At 37.6% G+C, this 26352-nt stretch overlaps 1 protein-coding gene across 1 annotated transcript; it reads right to left on the bottom strand.

Annotated features, from left to right (window-relative positions):
• Window positions 1–2790: 2790 nt before the first annotated feature.
• LOC140232876 (ranBP-type and C3HC4-type zinc finger-containing protein 1-like) lies at window positions 2791–25602 on the bottom strand. Its single transcript, XM_072312989.1, has 14 exons — window positions 25493–25602; window positions 19562–19942; window positions 17239–17431; window positions 16434–16562; window positions 15897–16047; window positions 13884–13977; window positions 13261–13489; window positions 11586–11809; window positions 10088–10267; window positions 8225–8382; window positions 7394–7505; window positions 6115–6393; window positions 4977–5120; window positions 2791–2871 (listed from the first exon to the last, which is right to left on the bottom strand). Exons 2-14 carry the CDS (start codon window positions 19784–19786, stop codon window positions 2791–2793), a joined length of 2199 nt encoding a protein of 732 aa, XP_072169090.1. The 5' UTR covers window positions 19787–19942; window positions 25493–25602.
• Window positions 25603–26352: the final 750 nt, after the last annotated feature.

Below are 26352 nucleotides of genomic sequence, written 5' to 3'. Positions count from 1 at the left end.
AGCAGGTCAATCTTGATCAGGTGAGAGACTACAACTTATGTAAAAAAAAAATCTTGATAGAGGCTACATAAAATAAACTAAAAGACTGAAAAATATTTGAGGAAATTACTTTGGCTCAGGGTATATGACTTTAATAATGAATTCACTGATCGGCAGTATATCAGCGCTCTAATAGTTAGTATAGTACAGGATCTAATGCCATGACATGACTGGTTCATGATTATTGCTTAAAAAGAAATAAATTTGACCTATTGTTACTTTTTCCTTGCAACGGGACATAAAAACAAGGAAATTACAAATTATCTTGGTTACACATTTGCTGAATGTAAGAAAAATAGGATATGTTGTATCAATTTAAATTCAAATGCAGGTTACATCAATTCAATCTGTTCATTCAAATGAAAAGACTAGACATCACTTGCCTATATGAGATTATGTTCTGCTATGTAAGTGGCTTCATTCACGTGAAGTCATTAGTTTTCTTTCTTCACTCAAACTGCACAATGGAATCACTATTGTGTCATTGTTCCCTGTATCTGCCCTACAGTAAATTGTAACAAGTGGAAAATTTTTCATAATGCATTGTAATTTTCTGGGGTATTCATTGATCATATCAAAGTCTTTGTCAAAAACATAAAATGTTTCCACATCATAGCCCCAGTGTAATTTCTACATGTTACAACATCATTTAGTGACAGCTCAATACAAATTCAGCTTCTTTTGCAATCATACACACAATACCATCCTCATGTGTGGACAGGTTCCAATATGGAAAGCCCTTTCAGACATTTGAAATGACCGTCGATACATATCTACATGTAAAATAGTACAAACAGTCAAGCACATCTCTATGCCTTTTAGTAAATTTGTTGATTTTTTACAGTCTCCTTTTATATACCATTACAGCCTTGAGATGGCAAAACAATGTATCAACATGCAGCCTTTTTTCCAGTAAATGGAGTTTAAGGTTTTGCAAATGTACAGCTCTTTTTCTGTTTTTCTTTGATACTTCAGATCTTACCCTAAAAGGACCAAACAGTATCAAAAATATATTGAATGCAAATTGATTTCACTAGACCCCTCATTTTTAGAACAATTTGCATACATAAAAACATATGTTGTTTTACCCCATCAACCTAAACCAAGCTATCGCTACGGCAAAACAGTGTAAATCTCAATCAATGGTACACGTACATGTAACACAATGTCATTCTGCACGCATTTCTGTGGTCCGTGCATGGTGCGCAGCCTATTACTGAGTTAACTTGTATATGGCAAAACAATGTATTGCATGTAGCTACAGGTATGCTGTTTTGTCAAATTCATGACCAATGCCATGTTGAGAAGGGGCAAGCGTATCACCGCTTACCTTGTTTTGCCAACAAAATTATAACAATTCCCACAGGCAGGGGGCATCATATCTCAGTAACGAACTGCATTGTGATTTCAAGATTTGGTCACATGTTAGATTACACTAAAACATACTGAAATATGTGACTAAGTTAATTTTCATTAATTACTGACATACGCTGTTTTGCCATCTTAAGTCTGAACACCAGTGTGTATTTGACCAAAAGTATGTGGAAATTTACTAAAACATAGACTTTGCCCTTTTCTCCCTAACACAATGGTTTAAGGGGAAAAAAAAACTTGTGTAAAAAGTAACCATGTAGGTCATTGCATTCTATTTCAACCTACATGTGTAAGCAGCTTTTGATTGCTACACAACAAGTGATGGAAATTGATGTACAAAATAAATAATAACATGGTGTGGAAATGTGATGTGAGACCAAAATCATTACACAGCATTATGGCTAATTCAAATGCATTTGCTACACTGATTGCAGTGTTTCATAGAACAGGTACAGAAAATATCTGCAGTCTCTTTGGCTGAGAGGCGTGCGTTGACTTTAATAAGCTGCACGTTTGATATTCAATAATCACTATGATCGCTGATGATAGCAACTGTAAGCATGCTAGCGCTAACTTGTAGCAAGAGTTTGCGCACTAAGCAAGCATTTACCCACTTAACACGAGATGACTAGCCATGCACTGTGCAAATCTGCCATGTGTCCAGTAAGTAATGGATGCGCTGCTAGCTACTTGTCTATAATTACCAGAGACGTGATTGGAGCAAAATTTGTCCTCCATTCTATAAAACAGATAATGCATAAGCCTTTACATGCACCAGTAAGAATAGTGTGCATGTCGTAACTCTGGAATCTAGTCTAAACTCATGAGGCTGTACCTCGTGGGTTTAATAATTCCTTACTTACCTTATGCGTACAATTCCTCCTCATGAACACACACCTACATGTGTGCATCATCTGTTGTTGCATACTATTACCGAAATTTTTGGTGTTGCACAAAAGACTCTGTTTTTTCGCACAAGGAATAGAAAGAAAAAGAATTGAAAGTAAAAATCAGTGTACCTGTACAGCATCTCTATGCATGTCCTCCCTCTTCTGAGCAGTACACCAGTGTATAAGTTGAGTGCTATCTAGGTGGGATCACATTCCAGCAACCTAGCATTCATTTCGGTCTTTCACACATTTAGCATGCCTCAAAACTGCATACAACAATGTGATGCATTCTAACTGAAGTAAGCTGAGAGCACTATGTAGAGACTTTGAATTTCTGAAAAGATTGGATTTCATCGATCCGTCCCGCTTTGAAAGGGCAGGGTCAACTTCCCGTCCCCCCTTTTTGCTGATGAGGTCATGACATCATCTGCATCACCCTGATTAGAGCGAACCAATGGAAGAGTCTTCTCATAATGTCAACAGCAGTTCAGTGGCAATTATGGCAATTAGGGTGACACTTCTGATTGTTGACACGGCAACCGCATCCACCGCTTAGGTCCCCACTTCCCTGTGGAAGATGAGCAGAAGAAAGATGTAAAGGAGTATATCAATTAGTCTTTGCTTTTTTCTTTGTAATCTGTTGAATTTACTAGCTGGCGGATTTGATATTGATCTCATAGCATCATGCCCAAATACAAAAGATTTTTTTTTGATTATTTTACTGTGAATGTAATTTTGTAAAAATATTTTGTTGTCAGATACACGCATTGTCATTTTCTTGTACGATTTCCGTGAAAAAAGCAGAAATAAAATCAAACTGGACTGAACTGAACTGAACCAGGTCACCATGGAGATGGAAGTTCATTTTCAGGAGCTAGCCCCAGGGGCAGCTGAATACTGAAAAACACGATATAATATTTTCGCGGCATGAAATTTTTGCCAGTTGCCTCTAACATTCAATGCATATAGTGTTGACAAGAACTTCCATGTGCATTTTAATTTCGCAAATCTCGGCTCTCGCAAAATTTGGGAAATTAAAATGCACACGAACATTCCTCGTTTTACAGTACAGACTCAAAGAATTTGATGTGAATGCTTCCTACACATGAAATATGAAAATATAACAAGTACATGCTAAAGAGGACACCCATGACTAAAATCAAATCATAGTTATCATGACAGTATGTGAATATTTCGTTAAATATTTGAGATCCCTCAGATTCCCATGTATCTATGATTGTGGACATAAACCATCAAAATATATTAACATTGCTACGTCCCAAGAAGAAATCAAGGGGTATAGCACTGTTGAGAATAGACCTCTGGGCAAATAGTGATCACCGTGCCTCTCAATGCAGTCTATATTTGTATTATAATATTTAATGTATATCTGCATACAGTACCTTATTTGCTCAGCAAATGTTCTTTTACCCAAGAAACAGAATAAAAGTGTTTTAATAGGATTGTCCTGGCAACTAAAAAAAGAAAAAAACCTACCATATTTGGGCTTTGAACTCTGTCAATATAATGGGTCTGTTCAAACAAGGAAGCACTGATGTCTTCCAAAATGTTGAATATGGCTGTGAGGTCAAAGTTCATCTTGTGCCTAACAATAGACATACTTTGACACAAGAGATATTAATTTGATGACTAAAATGATGCACACTCACTTTATGTGAAATATAAATTGCAGTGTACAGTACGCTGATGGCACGTTACAATTTGGCATATGCGGACGTTCTTCTTCATTTCATTCCAATGAAAAGTACTGAAATGGTGTCTTGAACACACTTTTGCCATTCTCCATTGAAACAAATACTCTACTCCTATTAGTCTGTTCAGCACCAGCTAAATTCTTGACTGATTACAGCCTCAAAAATATGGCTGATGTGAGTCCATAGTCTTGTCCATAGCAAGAGTAGAGCAGATTAACAGAAATAATTCATTTTTTTTTTTTTTTAAACAGAAGTATTCTGTTGTGTGTGTGATATTTTTGAGGAAGCACATTTCACTTGAAATAAGGCGACTGTCAAGCTGAAATCTATCTTGTGTGTTAACGCTGCCAGAGTAGAGCAGAGATCTGATTTTAAAGGGAACCAATTTCCATCACGTGAACTTTAATATTCTCATTCATAAGTTTGACATATTCAAATTAATCACTGCAAGTTTGAGCCAAATAGGGCAAGGAATAAGAAAAGTCTTTGCAAAGTTTAACAGTCAGTAGAGGACAGCAGACAGCTAGCGACGTATTTGTGGACATGTCTCCAAGGCTTAAAACTAAAAAAATGTCACATTTTTCAACTTTTCTCAACAATGAGCGTAACTCCTCTGAAATCCAAATGTGGCATGAAGGAATGCACTTTTCATGCGCATATTTTGAAGTTGAACCATGTTTATAGATGTGAATCAAGAGAAAACTTTAAAATACAGACTGTACTGAGATTTTGTGTACTAGAAAATGAATGGAGAGTTGCCCACAAGTTCCATCCTGAGTTATTTTGTCACCATCTATGGTTCATTAATTTAAAGAGCAGTAGCGTCCTCATTCCTTGTCCGATTTAGCTCAAATTTGCAATGAATACATCAAATATGTCAAGCATTTGAATAAGAGAAACTTTATCTGAAAGTATTGGTTCCCTTTAATGGCAGACTTCACTGTGCTCGACTTCTCACCCCTGGACCCCATCTCGCTTGTTTGGTCACCCAGCAGATTTCCAACTGGCACATGGAGCAGCGCAGCCAGTCGCAGCCACCCTTCTTCTGGACAATGACGCTGCAGCGAGGGCAGTGCATCGCCTCTCCAGTCCTGACCAGCTCCTGTGGGGAACCAATAAGAGGGATTGTTAGGCATTCTGTGTTTTGCTGTGGGAACTGCACAGGTAGCATAGTGTTCTAACAGTCACAGCGTGGTGTATTGTAGATCTTCTATGAAATTTTCTGTAGGGTGCAACTGCAACATGTGCACTGCAGCCTTTCCTGTTGTTGTTGCTGTTTTTGGTTTGTTTGTTTGTTGTTGTTTCTTTTTCTTTTGGGGGGGGGGTGGGTCATAATTATGCATTTTACAAGCACACTGCTGCATAGCAAGGAATGTCTGACATCATTTTCTAGGGCATGGTTGGTTTAAAGTATAATTACACTTGATATTTCTACTTGACATTAACTATAATTCAATATGGCACATGGCCTCAGTGAGAGGGTGTTCTCTAAGTGGTATAGCTTATCACTAATATGACTCTGACTGGTGTTTCAAGTACTGTACTCTTGTAATAAGGCATTATTGTAGAGGTGCTACAAATTGTAACACTGTATATTGATTTGCCTCTCTATGCCGCATCACAAGCATTTGCTGATGATGTAGTTCGGTTCTCTTTATTGTAAAAATGCACAGTTCATATGGTGCCATCAACATCTATCTAATATTTATAACACTGGCAGTGTACTTGAATGCTATCACCCATTCAATCAGTTCTATGATAGAGCTTTTACTCTGTTCAGTGTTGTAAACTGCATTACACTTAACACCAGTCTAGTTTCTGTATTACACTGCACACCTGTCAGGTCTATGTATCATGCCTAACACCTGTGAGGTTTATGTATTACACTTAGCACCTGTTGGGTATATGTATTGTAACACTGACCACCTGTCTAGTATATGCATTATATACGAATCATACACTTTATATAATAAAGGTTCCTTTCTGGAAATGAATTACACCGTACAACTTTTGTCAGGCATCAATGTTTTGCATGCACACCCAAACCTAGTCTAAACACCTTTCTGTGGTGAGCATGGTGTATAATGGCATCCTACCTGCAAAGCGTCTTGGGTTTGCTTGGCCGTTACGTCGTTCTGCGCCCGAATCTTGAGGTCCTCCTGATACTGCTTGCAGTTGATCCCTTCGTGAATGGCCTTACAAGTCAGACAGTTCACCCTCTTGCACAGGGCGCAGCTGAAAAAGTTGTTGTTGTCCTCATAGAAGCAGAAACCCATACAGTCGGCAGTCTTGCAGTGGAAACTATTGTCCGCAGTGGACTCGGCTCTGCGCAATCCTCGTTCCAGAAACTTCTCAAAATCTTCCTTACTTAATAGCTGGAGATGATTGAAATGAATAGTACAATTCCAGTGAGAATAACATTATTTCTTTTTTTCCCAAAGCCAAAGTCCAGCTCACATTTCTCAGTGTTTCATCATGATATCAAATCTCAATGTGTGTCTTGAACAAATCACATCAAATGCCATATGATAATTCTTGACTTATCCAATCAGCCACGAAATATCATATCTTCATCTCAATCTTGTCTGAATAAAATCTTGTCAATAAATCACCTTTTCAAGAGTTCCTACATGTGCTGAGTCTAAATCAATCCTATGTGAGACTTCCCCAATTACTGATGGGGACACAAGATTCCCTAACTGTGATAGAGGCAAGAGCAACATGCCCAGAATCCCACAGGACACAGAAATGATAACAATACCACGTCTTTGATAATGAGGTGAAAATAAGACACATACTATCGGCATTGTACTGTCAGACATCACAGCCTTCACTTAACACCTGCTCTAACACCCCGATTACCACAACTGCTACTGTTAATACTTCTATCATTACTAGTGGTAAGTTCTAGCAGCACTGCTGATACTTCTACTAATACAACTGTAACTATTTCTTCGCTATCATCACAACTATGTCCATTATGTCTGCATTTTACTGATATAGTTATTATATAATTGACATCTACTTAATATGATTAACAATAGACATTGCAGGGAAATATGGAAATTATGCTTGGTCCAGGGGGAAGGTGCATTCCAGTGTCTCTTGCTAATCACATCGCTGGTGGAATTTTAGCAAATGATTGACAGACGATGTCACTGGCAGAATCTTGGTTTGGAAGCTTTTTGTGAGCATATCCATGTAATCTCATGAAAAATAGTTAAAAAAAATACCATAAAATATATGGCGCAAATTTAGACATTCATTTGGCCACATAAGTCATGATCACGGTATTATAACTCAATAGAAGTCAATATGCATTTGCATTGCATAGTCCCTTTAATGCAAGAACATATCATGTCCAGCAATACTCACTGCCTTAACTTCTCTTTCCGTGATGGGTGCATCACAGGGCGAACTGCCGTCAGTCCAGGGACAGATCACTAAGGGATCATTGAACTGTCGAATGTGTTCCCGAAGACAATCCCTGTTGGTGGCGGACAAAGAAAAATGGCTTGGGTATTACTCATCTTTGTGGCTGAAACATAGTTCTCAGAAGGGCTTAAAATTCATCTTCCACCATACGGAATTTGCTTGCAATACATCAAAAGAGGGTCTTCTACCATGGTGCTTACCTGGCTCTGGCGATTTGCAAGGGTGATCAGTTGTTTTGGAGTATTTTGAGATCAAAAGTATACAGTAATTTGGATCGTAGCACACAACTTTCATTCCAGAGGGGCCCTCCCGTTCAGCATTGAGGGTAGGTAGAACATTATGCTATGATCAAATGTGCCCTAGCAATCACATTTTCCAGTAAGCTCCATGCGATTCACTCCAAAAAGGAAGATCGGTGAGTGCTGCTGTCGTCCAATTTGTCAATTAGCAATAATAGATTTTTTTTTAAAAATACATAGCAATCAAGATCATGTATGCGATTAGATTGTTGTACTTACAGTAAACCTTTTTGGCTAATACTTCACATTTCCATCATTACCCAACTGAAATTGTGTAATCACAATGTTATTTCACACATTTCCTATGCATATGTGCACATTTTAGAGCAAAAGTGACGGTTCTGCAGGCATGTGAGAACTATGTTTTCATTTTAAATACTGCACAGAGGAGGAATATCAGTGAAATAACAAAAAAAAAAAAAAATGCATGCATGACTTGGGTAAATTTGAGCAATACTTATTGGCTCCTTACTTGCAGAATGTGTGGACGCACTCTCTGAGGACGACTCCATCTCCTTCCGCGACATCTACACAGCAGATGAGGCATTCAAAGGGCTCTCTGTTTGGAACGAGGTCCTTTCCTTCCACGTTCAGGTGTTCCTGGTAGTTCAATAACTTTTGCTCCTCCAGCTGAGACGGACAGATCAAAGATAGACCTCCAGTGAATCATTTTTTTCACTTTCTCTACCTTACCTACTTTTTGTCATTATTTATGATCAGTACCAAATTCATCAAGATGAATATCCATTTTCATCATGCATACATTACTGGTAGAAACTAAACCCTTTCAGAGACTCCAACCCCGAGCACCTTATGATCTGGAGATTCTCCCGCCTGAAACCCCTAGCAAACGGGAGACTCCAACTTGATGTGCGTGAAGCGCACATCACGAGCGCGAAGTCCCTTGCGGTCTAAGGTTTTAGATGCTCTCTCGCACTATCTAAGGCTTATTTTTCAACATATAATGAAATTAAGTAAGAAATCATTTCAAGCGGGAGAAATCAAATCTCAAGCGGGAGAACGGGAGATTCTGCCAAAATGGGCTTTCGGCGGGAGATCTCCCGTCGAAAGCGGGAGAGTTGGAGTCTCTGCCCTTTATGCGCTGAGGCACTTAGCTAGACGTGGCAAGTATTTTTCTTTTCTTTTTTTTTTCCATCAGCATTATGTACTCCATCTAAACTTAAAGGAGACCTCCGGATGATTTTCAAATTTTTACATTTGAACATATATAAATTAGTTATACAGGGTACAGAGTTTCAGGATTTATAATGACTGGGATGAAAACTAAGAATGTTTTCGAAGTTTATAACAAATTGCAATGAACAAGGATGATGACATGGCAGCCTCACCATAAGAATGCATGAGATGTGGCTCAAGGAAGCAGCACAAAAGAAGAAGGCATGCATAGATTACACACAGGTGAGCTTGCAAGCATGCGGTATTGTAATGGAATGACACTGCTACATTTCTGAGATATGTGAGGCTCCTATGTCATCATCTTTGTTCAGTGTAATTTGTTTAAGGTTTTTGAAAGTATTGTTTCTCTGCTCAAGTACCACAATAAATTCTACAAATCTATACATGAAGCTGTTGATTTATGTACTACATGATGTGAAATTATGAAAATCGTCCGGAATGCCCCTTTAACCAGGTTGAGAAGTTTGCAAGCCCATTGTCGTATAGCACAATGGTTGGGTCCAACTGGCAGATGATGACAAACAGGGATTAGGAGGATTATGTTATCTCTATTCCGTTTCAATCAGTTTATAGATATCTGTGCCAAGAGACACAAAGGGTTAAAAAGAAATACTTCTCTCCACATCCATGTCATTGTAGATGTTTAAAGTAAGACACAATGACACAAACAAACCCAAATCACCACAGAACAGTAAAAGTTTTGTTTGTTTGTTTGTTTGTTTGTTTGTTTGTTTGTTTGTTTGTTTTTCTTCTTAAACTTGATAACAACATATGAAAGTCTTGGAATGTCGAATTTCAATAGGATCTCCGAAAACAGTTGCTACGACGGTCATACTGGCAAATCTTCTGACAGTTCAAGCTCTATGAAAGTCATGGAATGTTGAATTTCAAGTCTAAACGTAAGCCTGCCGAAAACTTCTCATGAATCTTTACACTAACACTAGGAAAACTTCCCAAACTCCCCCCCCCCCCCCAATCTTCTCTACATTGGTCCATAAGGTCCACAATTTCTGAAATTAAGCCACTGCAAACTATTACACAGCATTTTTAATTAATGGAAACACAGATTATCTAATATCTTCCTGTATAGCACCACTACAGACACTAACAAATTTCTACCAGGGACATTTCTGCCTACCTTACTATGCGCCTCCTCATCTCTCTTCAAATTTTCAAGATAAATGGACTCTGTTGGATGCAATCTGTAGGTGACCTGACTTGGAGGGGAGTACGAGGCTGGCCTGCTCTCACTGCACGCCTGACAACCAGGAATCAACGGAGGATTCACCAGGGTGCACATGGGACATGCCCATCCCACCTGTTGCCATAGAAACAAGAGGGCACGGATGATTTTCAAACAGGAGCATATGTGTACAATACAAGTTGCTTTTACAGTGTCAGCATGATGTTAAAACTCACATGAGCAAATAGTGCAATTCCCCATCATGTTAAAAGTTGGCTTTCATACAGAGAGTAAAATCAAACAAGCGAATGGTAGAATTTTCATCAAAACTGGATCTAAAAAAACAAACAAACTCAAATCATCACTAAATTCCCTTTTCTCATATGAAATCAACAAGGTGATCCTTCACACCATCAAATGAAGATATCCTTGTAATAACCTTGCTACACTGACTTTTATGGTGAATGAGGTTGCAGGTGCTCAAGCAAGGACCGAAAATATGATTTTAATACTGGCAATGATTGTATGTACAAATCAATGGGTGAGTTATTAGGTGGTGACATCATTGCCTCTTTCAATTTGCATATCGTCTGCTGAGAACCAAAAGGGTTTTATCGATTTATTTATTTTGAATTTATTTATCTTTTTTTTAGGGGGTGGGGGGGTATTGAGTTATTGGTGTCATGTTGTATAGCTCAATCTCCTCTACATAATGGTGTCAATTCTAAATCATTTTCATTTTTAGTCAAATGATAAAAATCACAACCACTTCTGCCTTATATGTGGAACAATGCTTATAAATCTATACCCACTTTTGATTAAATGAACTTATATATTTCATGAAAATCGATTGTTTTGTTTTTATTTATGCTCAAATCTCAGAACGCGATAGCACCCTTCTTGTTCTCAGCTGACGATATGTGAGGTTGCAACCAATATCATTAGTTTCATAAATGTGTAAAAACTTGACAATTTGATAACTTCATTATTTCACAATCATAATAAAACTTCTACCACTAAGTTAAAAAACTGTGACTTTCAAAAATGATAATTATCAGTGGCATGAGAGAGGTTATCTGTTTCAACTGCTCAGTCTGGAGACCTATTACACCTCTTCATCGGCAGTCTGATGCTTGGGGTAACATGCCCTCACACCTTTATTGTGGTATTTACTATTAATAGACAGACATCCTTTTTTTTTCTTTCAAATGACATATATACAATGATGAGAACACTGGTCAAAACCTTTTTTCTCTTTCTGTATTTATTGAAACATATACACAATGTATATAAACATACCAAAGATTTGATGATGCTTTGAAAAAAATTATTGAGAGGAATGGTATTGGTCAGATGTTTCTTTGTTTGTTTGCTTGTTTGTTTGTTTTTACTGAAGGAAACAATTTCATCTGTCATTCTTGGCGGTGACTCTTTGTAGACTAATCTGACTCACATCCAAGGCGTCCGGGAGTACATTCTCACGCCTCCTCTCTCCCCGAGTCTCTGGAGACGACCTCCTGAGGGGCTCCACTACGAGAGCTGATGGTTCACTGATCCTTTCTCGGCTCCTCCTTGGCGAGTTGGAGGTGAGCACTGGCTGTTTGGGTCTCACAGCCTGCATGGTCCCCGTTGGAGATGGGGGCAAAACCCTGTCTCTTGACAATTGCGTCCTCCTGTCTAGATTACAAAAAAAAAAAAGAAGAAGAGCAAATACAATAAAAAAATAAATTAAAGTTACAAACACAAAATCAATGTAATCACAGTCAAAATCCTTAACACATGATTTTTCAAACCATTCACACTTTGTCAGGAACACAGTTGCCGATGCTTAGTTGGGACAACAGACAACAGCACAATCCAGATGTGTGGGTATAATACGCTGTTAACTCATCCAATCAATAGTTTTGCCGTACAAGGCACATTGGGACAAACATTCTATGGCTAACTGTTCTTTCTGTTTTCCCTTACAATTCACTGCCTATAGGAAAACACTGAACTTTCTGTACACTACTGAGTATCATGTATGTCATGTAGTGTCTGTAATTCTTGTGTACGTTGACATACCTAAGTTCTAAAAACTCACTACACATTTTGTACCACAGACACAAAGAAAAAGCTACTGTAAAACCAGAAATATTCGTGGCATGAAATTTTCGCAAATTGGAGTTGAAAGCTGTTTTCCCCCATGAAATCACCACTACCATTCAAAGCATTGTGTAAACAAACACTTGCACATGCATTTCACTTTCACGAATCACGAAGCTCCTCAAGAAATTTGCAAAAGTTTCATGCATGCAAAAATCTCTGCTTTTAGAGTATCATGTACAGTATGTCCCCCCCCCCCCCAAAAAAAAAAAAAAAAAAAAAAATTACAATCCAATTTTCACAGTGGTAACTTCCAATATGATAAAAATGTCTGAATGCTATTTCAGGGTCTAAACATAAACGTCTTACCTATATTTTCCAGAAAACCCCATTCAACTTGGTTAAGTGGTCACAGAGAAAATGTGGATAGTTGTAAAGCATGTCATGGGTCTGATTCTTCCAAGTTTAGTGCTTGGATGCTCTTGGAATTGCATATAATGTGTGAACACAATGGACAGAACTTGGAGGGAAGGGATTCCTGACATGCCATACAAAAATCCTCATTTCTCTTTGACCACTGAAGCAAATCAGATAGGGCTTTCTGTAAGATGTGGGTAATGAGTTATAAGTTTCATTCCCTGAAATTGTATCTGGATTGATTCACTACTTTTAAAGTAATCATTGTAGAGGGGACCACTGCAATTAATTAATTAATTAATTAATTAATTAATTAATTAATTAATTCATTCATTCATTCATTCATTCATTCATTCATTCATTCATTCATTCATTCATTCATTCATTCATTCATTCATTCATTCATTCATTCATTCATTCATTCATTCATTCATTCATTCATTCATTCATTCATTCATTCATTCATCTTTTTTTTTTTTGGGGGGGGGGGGGGGAGAAATACGGTACATTGTGTCAAATATGTGTATTTCTCCAGTGATTTTGCATGCCTTTCTTCAAATTCACTAGAGGTCTACATATTTCGTACCGCAGATAGACAAAGAAAAAGGTTAAGCGAAGATGAGTACCATTTGGTGGCTTTTGCTTCTGACTGGCCCTCTGATCAATCAAAGCATGCTTCTCTATCTCCGTGTCTTCCCTCGTGATATTCGCCCTGTCGGCGGACGTCAGGTAGAGGTACAGCGTCGCCCCCGACGTGGTGACGTTGAGGGATGCCAAGGTGTCGGAATCCTTCACGAGCTTCTTTCCGACTATCCAGTTCTGGACTTTGGTTGGGACATCGTACTTCAGCAGTATCTGCCGATTTAAAACAGGAGAGAATGCTTTAATGCCACATGCCATTAATGAAAATGCTGAACTAGTACAATATACACATAACAACTTCTTCTAGTTGCTGTTGATTTGCAAATATGTAATTGCTTTTTCATATGACTTTCAAATACTGAACAAAGAAGAGATGATGTTGGACCTCATGTCATTAACATACAAAAACAAGGCTCACATCTGAAACATTTTATCCAAAAAAGAATAAAGATATCTACACAAAAAAAAGAAAAGAAAAAGAAGATATGATTGAAAAAAAAAATGAGAGAGTGCAACTACAGAGTGATGTATATTAAAAGTAAGAAAGATGATTTTGTTGGTGTAAAAAGATGTTTAACTGGCTCTGGATTTATTATAAGCAGCCTACCTCTTTCTTCAAACCAGCTATAGTAATATTTGGTGAGACGGACATCCGCAGCTTCATTTTGGGTGAATGCTTGTCTTCGACTTGAATTTGGATGCTGTCAAGAAACAAACAATCATGCATACAGCCATAATTTTACTATTAGTGTTAAGTTGATAAATAAAATACTTGCAGCAACCTACTAGAGATGTGGTCCCTGAAATGCACATGTATATGCACTACTCACAAAGTGGACTATCGAAAACATGAGAAAAAAGTGTAAAATGCATACATGATTTGCAAAAATTCATCTGTTCCATAAATAGGTTAAGAAAGTTTTCAGAATCTCTAAATACCACAGTCAAAACACTATGACTATCCTAACCTTGGTTTGGAAAAGAAAGGAGGTTCATGTCAATATATTTGTATAAAACACAGTATTACGTCATGGAATCTGTGGTAGGATCTTATTCATAAACATTATGACATCTCACTGAATAAATAACATCAAAATTGGATTTCAAACGTATCACTGTGATGTCAAGCAGAAGTTGATGAGCCACACATGCCCTATTGACAAAGATTTTGCTAGTGAAGGAGTCATGATATAGCGCAACAATTGATTTCAGTTTACAGTTCAATAGCATGGGATCCTTCGGACATATCCAACCAACTTCTCATCACTTAATGATGATTTGGAGTTTGTTTGTATATCTTTTTTTTTTTTAGTGTGTGTTTCCCTTGCGTAACATAAAGGCAAATCTCACATTTGTTTTTTTTTAGGCATCAGCATTGTAACTAAATGCAGCAGACATCTATTCTTAAAGGGAAGATAAACCCCAAAAACAATGTGGATTGAGTGAAAGCAGCAACATTAGTAGAACAAATCAGTGAAAGTTTGAAGAAAATCGGACAATCGATGCAAAAGTTATGAATTTTTAAAGTTTTGATGTTGGAACCGCTGGATGAGGAGACTACTAGAGGTTATGACGTATGAGTGGACTACAATATCAAGAAAATATAAAGAAAATACTACAAAAATCCATTTTTCATGAAAATTACAAATTCCATCAACTTGATATTGACATATTTTAAGGGTAGCAATTATTCCCCCTGCTTTCTGAAAGCGGTTGGTCCACTGCTCTTTCATAATTCTAGAAAAGTGAATTTTTGTTGAATATCCTTTATATTTTCTTTGTATTGTTGTCCTCTCATACGTCATATCCTCTAGTAGTCTCCTCATCCAGCGGTTCCAACACCAACATTTTAAAAATTCATAACTTTTGCATCAATTGTCCGATTTTTCTCAAACTTTCACTGATGTGTTCTACTAATGTTGCTGCTTTCACTCAATCCACATTGCTCTTTGGGTTTACCTGTTCCCTTTAAGATGATGCTTACATGCAAGATGGCTATCCACACACAAGTCTGCAGTGGGATATAATATTCAAATACGGATGGATAAACTCTCCTGGAAAAGAGGAATACTATGATGTTGAAAAACAAAAGAGCTATTTGATGAACTGTCAATGTGTGAAGCCAACAATATGAGGCATTTGCTCTTAAAGGGATCGTATAGTTTTGGTTGAGACCTAATTTCAGGTTTCTAACATTTTTGGTGAGATAATGAGAAACCTCTTATGAAATATGAAAGAGCATGTAATTTCATGAGGAATTCAATGTTTATTTGATGAAAATTGGTTTTGAAATGGCTGAGATATCCAAAACAGAGCGATTCTAACAAGTGTGGGACCCACACTTTGTTACTATCGCTTTGTTTTACTTTGTATTTTGATGTTTCAGTCATTCCAAACCCGATTTTCATCAAATAAACTTTGAATTCCTCTTAAAATGGTATGCTCGGTACTATTTCATAAAGTGTTTTCTTGGTATCTCGCAAAAAGTTATAAGCCCAATTCTCATCTCCACCAATACTGTACCATCCCTTTAAATGTCAAAGGTATACTTACAATTTGTGAATTGCAGGAATTGCTCATATTTTCACAGAGAAAGAAAACGAAAGAGAAATGAGCTCACGAGATGTTGTCGGTCTGGGACTGAAGAGGTCCGGTGTTTTCCACGATGATGCTGAGTTTTGGGTTGAGCATGGCCAGTTGACCAGCATACAGCTTGGCATTCTGCACATCTCCATCTGAAATGGACGACTTCAGGAGGTCCACTAAGGTGTCTGTCATTTGGAGAAAACATACTCGTTTTGTACTCGTTTAGTAATCACGTTTCTGAAGTGCATTTCTAAGTGTGTCAAACACCGTAATAAGTCTACGTGAGAATCATTAACCAGAAACAACATGCGATATAACAGCAGTGTTACTTTATTGCCCAATGAATTAATTTCTTTCAAGAACATAATTTTGAACAGTAAGAATCATTTTATATACATCAGTCATTTTGTTAAGTATTTTTCTTCTTCGCAAATTCTACGCTGACAACTTACTAGGCTAACCAACAATTGATGGAAAATGGACGCAGTGTTACCCTGGAAAACAAATATCTGTTTTTCTATTGTCACTTCATACGAGATGAGACAAACACACAGAAGAACTTCTGACTCACGGACATCCAAATCGGATTCGGTGCCATTTACTGCCACTTGTTGCGGATTCTTCTTGACTGCCCCTCCCATACCACTGCCTAGATCCATGGCTGGAAACCTTGCAGCCATTGCAGTTGTGTTGCGCTTGCCTACAAAACAAAAATGCATATCATTACATGGTCTTCACATCTTTATCAAAGGACTGCAAAAAAATATTAAAAGAACTGCCTATGACACTAGAACATCATGGTATACCTGTCAGGCTCCCAAAACTAGATCAACATCTCTGAAATATTTGTAATCTTTTTTTCTTTTTTTTTTCCAAGGGCTTGCAATTGGTGCATATCATGCCTCACATGATGCTAAATCTAGTGAGTCCATCATTGAATCTTGAAAAAGTCAGGCAGTATTTTATTTTTGGTGCTGACACGTGTTGTAAATTGTATTGGCATTGGAATAGCGTTGTTTTTGCTAAGGGAATAGGCCACCATATAAAAAACCTTGTCTTGTGTACCTTCCCCTACTTTCTCACTTTTTTGTTTTGTCATTGTATGGTATCATTTTGATATTGTGTGGTGTTCTAGTTACACCTTTTTTATGGAGAGTATCTGATAAATATGAATCTGATCTAAATACCCCCCTTCAGCCAAATCTGGAGAGAGAACCGGTCAAGAACTGTAGCCTTGGTTACAGCTGTTGATATCTTTTCTGAAAGAAAGAGTAGTTTGTGAAATATTTTGCAGACCAATCCCTGTCACAACCACAACAACTCTCACTGTCAACCCAAAGTATTAGTATCATGGTGTATGTACACACGAAACTCACTTGTCATTTTGGGAAGTTTCTGGACATTGACAGCTGCAAATATTGCCTTGAACTGTTTTCCATCAGCAATGTTGCTGAATGTCATGGTATTTTGGCTGCCATCTTCGTCAAGCACGAATGTGAACTCCTCGGCTGTGTGACTCAGAACTGATATTCCACTTAAATCAGCATCAATCAATGGTGGAAGCTGGGGCTTCATACAAAAAGTGGTAAGATGAACACAGGAAGGAAAAACACACAAACAAACAAAGAATAATCACCAAATTCTATACAACTCTGATCTCTAAAACAGCAACTTTGTTAGCTATTGTATGTCAAAAGTTTTAATTCTATAAATACATTTAAAATTTTGTCTCCTCTATGGTGGCATAAATTAATCCTCTTTTGAGATCACTCCACCTTGCTATAGTGAAGATGACTTCCAAATTAGGTACCTATGCAGTTTCTCAGTACATAAAGTATACAGCATGCCAGACGTACAGGTATGATTTTGGAAGATGAAATGGGCATCCCACTTCACACATATCATATTACAAAAATCTCCTGGATATGCCAATGTGAGCTTGAATGAATCTATCTAAGGATTATCAGAGCACAGAAAAAAAAAGTTGCCTGTCTTGATCTAAGCACTGTTATTACAATAGTAGCAACCATTGACCAAAGCAGCAGGGTGTTTTACCATTTTAAGCATCTCACCACTGAATGAGAGAAATTGTCAAAAACATATTGCAAGTTAAACATTTGTTAGTAAATGTTTCAAAATATCTGTAGATGATGCGATAAAAGTTGATGCTGCATAATGAATTTGCTGTCTTTCTCAATAATTTGTTGCTGTGAAACCCAGAAAGATGACTGCATTGGTTTGCTAAGTTGCTGGACTTAAGTCAGAATCAGAGTCACAACAGTAAACCACGGCTGGTTGTGAAACCTGTCATTTTGTCCAACATTACAGATTATCCCAAAATGGTGATGTAATAATGGTTATGCTCTTGGTTTATGATAGCTTGATTGCACAATATCCTGACAGCAAATACTCAGTACATTGGCACAGGGTATTGTGAAAAAGCTGCAGAATGAGATCATACAAGTCAGCTTTGGCATTGCCTCAGCAAAGATTAAGTTTACCAATCATTCACAGAGATGCCGAAAACACTGAAAAAAAAAACAAACAAAAAAATATGTTGATGTAGGGCAATTTGTCAATCAGTTACACAGAAATATACCAACGAGGTCCTATGCTTTGAGCTTTATACAACAGTGAAGCGCATACATGTAGTCCACATGGGTCCCATTGCAAAATTAATGAATGACAGCCTCAAAGAAGTGCACAATTCATTAAAACCATCTCACTTTAAAGGTCATAGATAACTTTTGCAAACATCACACATTTTTGCGTGGTTGAAGAATTATGCCTCCAAACATTGTATACAAATTCTGGTGATATATACTCCTCAGTGTTGTTTTTTTTTCAAGAAATGAAAAAAAAAAAAAAACCTATGTCACTCAAGAATACACTTTCTTTTATTATAGAAAATCCCCTCCATCTTAAAGAAGTTCCCAGTTTCATTATATCATTAAAAGAAAAGGCTTGATTTACCTACCTCTATTATATACCAGCCTATGAAAGGAATCTAATTTTCTGGGTTGAAAATAGGACACAGAAACTATAGATGAATATTAGCAGGATTTTTTTATCATGTCCCCATGTTCACAAGGTCATGTGGAGTTAGTGCAACGTGAACTATAAAAATAGCAAAACTCATACAATATCATGATGGCCACAATATGAAACTAGTATCTATGGTGTCATGAGCATCGATAACATAGTGAAGTCCAAGTTCTCATCACAATTTCTGTGAAAAAAAAAAATGAGACTGGTCTGAGCGAGAGAAGAGAATGTTGCTCTACTTTCTTCATCATGAATCATGTGATCAAGTTGCTGGCAGAACAAGATTATTTTGTTTCTTTCAAATCCGATTTGTCAAAGCCACTAATGGTATTCTATTTGAATGTAGCCCATTCATATCTGTTTCTAGGTATCCGTATTTAAGAATGCCAGGGGTCATGCTCGTTATACCGAGAGCATGATATGATTCATTGATGCAGTGCATCCCGTTACAACGAACACAGTTATAACGAAATTCCGGTTACAACGAAGTAAATCAAATTCAGGCAACAACATTACCTGCTCATGTATTTTTATTATTTGTTCGGTTATAACAAAATTTTGATATAGATAACGAAAGGAAACTGCTGGTCCGGAGGACTTCGTCGTAACGGAAGTCCACTGTAATAGTAAGAGAGGAAGTGAAACTGTACTTACTGTATTATTGTTGGAAATTACTTTGATTGTGTAGCCACTGTGCTTGTGATTCAACAACTGAAGCTTCGCTGGCACTGGAGCTCCAGTGGCTTCAGAACCAACATGGTGACCGCCACTGGGTCCCGAATGCAGGGAGCTCAAGAAACCTCTTGCAGAAAAGATAACAGTTACTCCTGATACGTAGCCTCGTGACAGACTTGCTTGCATCATACGAGTTTCTGGCATGAAACAATCCAACTTATGCCCACCAGAACTGCAGCCCGTGCAGCTTCAATCAATGTCTTGTGGAAATCGGTAGATGGACACCAAGCTCTATTTCTGTTGAATACGCACAGTCAGCACAAGGAAGTTGTAGTCACCGTGGTCAAAATCTGAAAAGAACTATGAAAAGACAAATAAATGATATGGGTTAAATATCAAAATTATGGGACGTTTTGTATCAGATGTGAACAAGAACTCACACATAATGATATGTCAACAGACACTCCTTTGCTCATTTCCTTTAAGAGCGATCAAAACTGATTGACTTATATGACCAACTTGCAATCGAAGTCATCTGCAAAGGTTGTATGTAACCACTGAAATTTTGGTGATTATTTCAGCTCAACTTGGTGATTATTTCAGCTCAACTATCCAAGGGGTATTTTGCAAAGACTATTAAGTTTGACCTAAAGTTAACTTGGTATATGGGTGGCCAGACATTCATGTCCCTTTGTTTGGCCTGTGCCTAGCAAATGGTACCATTTGTATAAACAAGGGGAATTTTCCAATTTGATATGGGCAGTGATGGCCATCCTTGCATATTATGAAGTGCATTCTATTTAAATTTCAATCAATTAAATGCAAACTTTAACTTTTGTGCATCTTCATGAAACAACCCCCTGATCTCTGAGACAGCAAGCCTCTAGCTCCAAACTTCCATAAGACCACACAAGTACTACATCTAGGTAAATTATCCTGCCATCTATCAACTGTGCCTAGTTCTTTCTCATTAATAGTCAAGTCCTTCTTAAGTGATCTACAATTGTGTACAGTAACAACTTTTGACATTTGACCCCAGGGTAAAGATTGGAAATATAAAAAAAAAAAATCAAGATTGTGTCATTGAAACTGTCTGTTGCAACTGTGATACTCCTTTCATAATAAAAGTTAATATACATGTTCCTAGTTTTATCAAAATACATCACATTATTACTACAAACTGGTTACTTTAACAGGTGCGAGCCTAAGAATTAGTGTGTGAATTTGAAAAAAAAAAATTCTTTGTGAAACTGAGAGGAGTCTGTAAATATGCAGAAATTGTGCTAAGTACACTCAAATCAGCAAAGAGCAGGTTGAACAGTGAACAAACTATGTCCTGAATCATGGAGTCTGATTAATTGACAGGAGTGTAAAGACTCACTGAACCATTAGGCTGGGTTCACAAAGGAGTACACTATTCGGGTATACGGTGCACGTTTTCAAGGGCACGCGAATAGCTTGAATCGAACAACAGGATTTCCTAATACCGGGTCACATAAGAGGGCACTATTCGAAAATGCTGTATAACTGCGTATAGTATACATGTAGTATAGTGGGAATCGTGCTTGTTCGATTTTCGTGCAGCGTATACCATCCTGTTCGGGTGTGGCAGCTGGTGTCCTGAATGTGTGCTTTGATTGAATAAGGTAAGTTACAAATTATAGGATTTAATTAATTACTTAATTATTCTTATAATAAGTTGAAAATAATGTGGAAATAGATTTAATTCAAGAAAATATTGTTTATAAAATGATTTCTTTATTATTTCACTTTTGCTATAAGTTCGCAGACCTGGGATGGGGCAGTAGAATTAAGCTACCCCACCATAAAAAAAAATGACGTCATCAAAGCAAAAAATAGGAATAACCGATAGAATCAATTAGGGTGATACAAGTTTGAAATGTTAAAATAAATATTTGAAAACATAACTACAGTATTTCCAATCACATTCCCCCTTCCCCCCCCCCCCAAAAAAAAGTTTTTAGTTTGTAAAATCATATGGCTCAAATAACCCCATCTCGATCAACTGGCTGAACTAACCCCATTTTTAAAAAATCATTAAAAGTTGTATTAAGAAGTTCAAATAATTTGCAGAGGTGATTTCTCTGCTTTGAGTTAGTCCAAAACAAGTTTATTTTTGAATATCAGTAAGTTATGTTGAAAAAATGTTTCCTTTTCTTTTTTTTTTTTACAGAAATTAACTTCAGATAGGCACCAAAAGAGTATTTAAGTAGGACATGCATGCTACCTTATGTGACCTGCCACGCCCGTATAGCGAACAGCAAATAGCGAATAGCGAATACCGTATATTTCTAATGTGAACCCAGCCTCAGGCTTAGGGTTCCCATCACTGTTGTCGAGTTACCTTTTACCTTTCTGTATCCTCAGTTTTTCACTTTTGATTCAAGTTGATACAGTAATAATGGACAACTGCAGACTTCATACTGACTATCATACTGTATAACAAAAAGAGTACATATTACATTTTCCCCTTTATGTACACTGTATGTACTAAAATAATGTGGGTCTTGGGTATAGAGACTGTAGTGTAGGATGCACTTAAAGGAAAAGTTCACCTTCATTAACATAATGATTAAGAGAATGTAGCAATATTAGTAGAACACATCATTGAAAGTTTGAGGAAAATCGGACAATCCGTTCAAAAGTTATGAATTTTTGAAGTTTTTGTGCAGTCACCGATGGATGAGATGACTACTGCAGTGTATGATGTCACATGCGTACAACGTACAATATAAGGAAAATATAAAGAGAATTTCACAAAATTTCATCTTTTGAAAAAAGTACACATTCCCTTGACTCTTTACTGACATATGTTATGGGTAATATTATTCCCATTGCCTTTAGAAAGAGGCAAGTCAAGTGCTCTTTTATTATGCGAAAAAAGTGAAAATATGTTGAATTTTCTTTACATTTTCTTTATACTGTTGTACTCATATGACATCATGAGCCTTAGTAGTCTCCTCATCCAGCGGTTCCAACACAAAAATTTTAAAAATTCATAACTTTTGCATCGACTGTCCAATTTTCCTCAAACTTTCACTAATGTGTTCTACTGCACTGCATTCTCTCAATCCTTATGTTTATGAAGGTGAACTTGTCCTTTAAACAGATATGATTATAGTGGAGGAACTAGTGTTCTGCAGTTGATCCAATTTGGAAGGTAAATGATTTTGAAGTTACTGTTGTGGTTTACAATTTGTACGTCACCACTCAATTCACTTTGGTTCATTTTGTCAGTGAATGCAGCATGTGTGGTGATAACTATACACAGCCCTGTTGGAGTGTTGCTGTACAGAAGTCATGATGCTGCACAGTGGGACGCCTTGCTTTTGCATGGCATCTGGTTGGGCCAGCATGGTGATAGCTAGGTGATATCCCGATCTCTATACACTTATCAAATATGCAGTGGAGAGATATTAGTAAAAAAAGGTAGTACCATTGCATGATTACCGTAGGCCACTTTGAAATGTGCCAGAGTTTCTTCAAATGTTATACACTACTACAGGTAGTAAGTGATGGAATCCCATTTTCTTTGCTCATTTTCCCACTATAATTTCTGGTCATGCTGTAAATATATCATGTTTTTTAACAGTCAGTGTGTGTGTGTGTCACACACACACACACACACACACACACACATGTGTATGCACACACACACTGCTATAGCTTCTGACCACACAAGCATTGAGAATTAAGGGTTTCTGGGAGGAACACTGTACTAAACTAGGGCTTTCTATATCTCAGTTGGTAAAGCACCAGGCTAGTAATCCTGAGGCCTCTGGTTCAAATCCCTATGGAATCTCATTTTCTTTGCTCATTTTTCCACTAGTAGGGCCTAAATTAAACTAGAAAATCACTCGGAGAGCACAGACCTCCGCCAAGCCAACTCATTTCTACCCTTAATACACGTATGCAATTTCCCAAAGCCTTTTGTTTACGTCATTGCATGGCGCCTTGCTGCCCAAGCAGAGCGCGCGCTTTTAGTAAACCTCCAGTACGCGCAGCATGAACCCCAAGTTCGTTGATGCCAAAAGATGAAAAATCCTTCAAAAATCCATAAAAATTCCTAGATCATTACCAAAACTGAATGAGGTGTTCTTTGTGTCAATATCAACTTTTTAGGTCAGTTTCATTTTAATCTATAATAGTATAAGTACACAACTTTTTGAGTTATTTTGCAAACAGACAAACCAATGCCGATGATCACTTACTGTAACCTCCTTCCTCGGCGGAGGTACAATTCATTTCTGGTCACAGTTTCCCTCTGTTTGCATTTCTTTTTTTCGGTGAATCAACTGCAGTTCTCCAGGACCGGAGGAAGTCAAAGAAAAAGAAGATAATCATGATGATGATTGACACCACCCCACCTGGCCATGGCCATGACCTAGACAGAAAGATCCGTCTGTCCGGAGGAGTCTTTTATTTTTTTGACGTTATCGCTCTCCTCCGTAGACATTATAAGGAGGGGATCCATGAAGCCAGACGCAGTCTCCGTGGAACATTTCCCCGACGACCAGATACAGACCGATCTTTCGGTCAACCCATAGCCTAACTATACACAGCCCAGTCGCCGCTGTACATACGTAGCGCGACAGGGCTGTACCAACAAAGCTCCAAACACGAAGAGGGTCCAACGATCGAATGCGATCGGATTGAATTTTGATACTTTAGATCATTTTTTTGCCACTTCAAACTCATCTGACGAACAAAATGATAATGAGACTTCATATCTATGCTATGAGTATTGAAATTTAGATTCAATAACTTACCTAAATTGATGGTTATATGCAGCATGTGTGAACGGTTCACGAACGGTACATCGTCTTTCACGCCAGGCCATTTCCAATATTCGGGAGGTCACATGATCTGAATGCCCTTTCAAAAGGTCGCACTGTCGACCGTGCTGCTACACCAACACTCAAGCAGCGCATCGCACGCATGCAAAAGATTTCCGCAGAGATCAAGGCGCCATTTTGAATTCTGCAACGATGAACCGCGACGGTGTTAGGGAATCCGCCAGAACGTATCATTTTTTGGTTCCACGGACTTATCACGAGGGCTCTCAATGGACTTACGAACCTTCTGTAATACAAGCATGCACTTAAGGTGAGTAACGTTTGGTAACATGTACATTGTTTATAAAGAACGTATAAATTTTCATAAGTTTTGTAGTTGTGTTGTGGTTCCCCACTTTGAAGGTGCCCGCTCGCTGGTCAGACGCTGTATTCGCGTAGCGTATTAACAGCGTCTGGTCGGGCTACCCATAGCCATGACCCAGCTTAATTTAATACTTTAAGAAGGACCAAATCCAGATTTGAAGGAATGTGAGGCTTAAAAAGCCTGCATTCAGAATCATCCATAAAGTATCCATACTATTATTACTCAATAGGCAACCTACTACTTAGATGTCTACTATGAGTACTAATTAGTAATGTCTAGCCCAAAGTCAAAGACAAAGTGACGGATGTTCACCCACTGCACAGCTAGGCCACGGCCACACTTTACAGTTCAGCTTGGAATTAGTAAAGGCAAAAGCGTTGGAATTGGCTGGAGAGAGAAGTGGAGTAAAATACATAGCCTTTGCTGCATGTAGCGTCAGCCTATCTATCACTGTCATTTATTAGACTATATAAGAGATGTCTACACTAACTTTGTAAACTACATAGGGTTTCTACAGCTGGCTACACTCACTCTACAGTGCAGTAGTGTACGTAGGTCCTACTGTGAGTCTGTGGTCTGTACTCTAGCTAGCTGTACCATTCATTGCATTAGCATTACTGCCATTGGGCAATCGCCCACGTCAATATCAGGCGGTGATGCAACGATACAGTATTCAATATCTATACAACTAATAAAATATGGTGGAATAAGAACTTGTATTGAACGTACCGAATGGGTAGATTGTGTATCTTCAATACTATTCTCGAAAAAGTGATTTTCCAATGATGCAATTTAGACAAATCTTCAGTCGTACAAAGAAGGAGCGCTTGCAGGACAAAATGGGACTTCCCCGCGTGCTATTTTGAGTGACAGTGCATGACGTAACGCTATACTCGAGCTCGGGCATAGCGTGGAATTTCAACGAGAAAATTTCAACGAGAATTTCAACGAGAAAATTTCAACGAGAATTTCAACGAGAAAAAGAAAAAAAAAATGTTAGGCCTATATCAATTGTTTCTTCTCGACTGTAATAGTTCCGCCACTGACCAAGATGGAATAGGGGGCCTACAGTATTTGAAAGTCGTCAAAAGAGGAGATCAGTACGAAATAATTATAATGTAGACTCGGCACTGCATGTGATTTATTTGATTTGATTTGATTTGATTTATTCTCTGTATATTATATATATATATATATATATATATATATATATATATATATACTCCTAGATGGGTCATTTGGAAGACATTTCCATTTGTTTTATATGCAAATTTATTATTACATGTTCAATGGCAGTTTACGCAATGGAGACACGAAAATTGTCTCCTTAATGACCAGTTGTCTCCCTAATGAAGACACTTCCCCCCAGTATGTCTCCCTAAGGTGCCAACTAGGGATATATATATATATATATATATATATATATATATATATATATATATATATATGGCATCATTTACAATTATTTTTTTTAGCAATATAATCAAACATAACATATACATATATGATACTCACTTTAGCTAGTTTCTCAAATTTCAACAATTTTCATTACACATAATACATGCATCTGTGACATGACATGTATATGT

This window comes from Diadema setosum, chromosome 9 (assembly GCF_964275005.1).
Source record: "Diadema setosum chromosome 9, eeDiaSeto1, whole genome shotgun sequence".
Taxonomy (NCBI): domain Eukaryota; kingdom Metazoa; phylum Echinodermata; class Echinoidea; order Diadematoida; family Diadematidae; genus Diadema; species Diadema setosum.
The sequence above is the reverse complement of the archived record's forward strand: the minus strand, read 5'-3'. Positions and strand labels throughout refer to the sequence as shown.

Excerpts from the sequence above, each read along its gene's own strand:
- LOC140232876 (XM_072312989.1), bottom strand. The coding sequence starts at position 19,786 with ATGCCAGAAACTCGTATGATGCAAGCAAGTCTGTCACGAGGCTACGTA. Across the intron at positions 10,268-11,585 it reads TACTCCCGGACGCCTTGGAT|GTGGGATGGGCATGTCCCAT; the intron begins GTGAGTCAGATT and ends CTATGGCAACAG. Across the intron at positions 5,121-6,114 it reads AAACCCAAGACGCTTTGCAG|GAGCTGGTCAGGACTGGAGA; the intron begins GTAGGATGCCAT and ends GGTTCCCCACAG.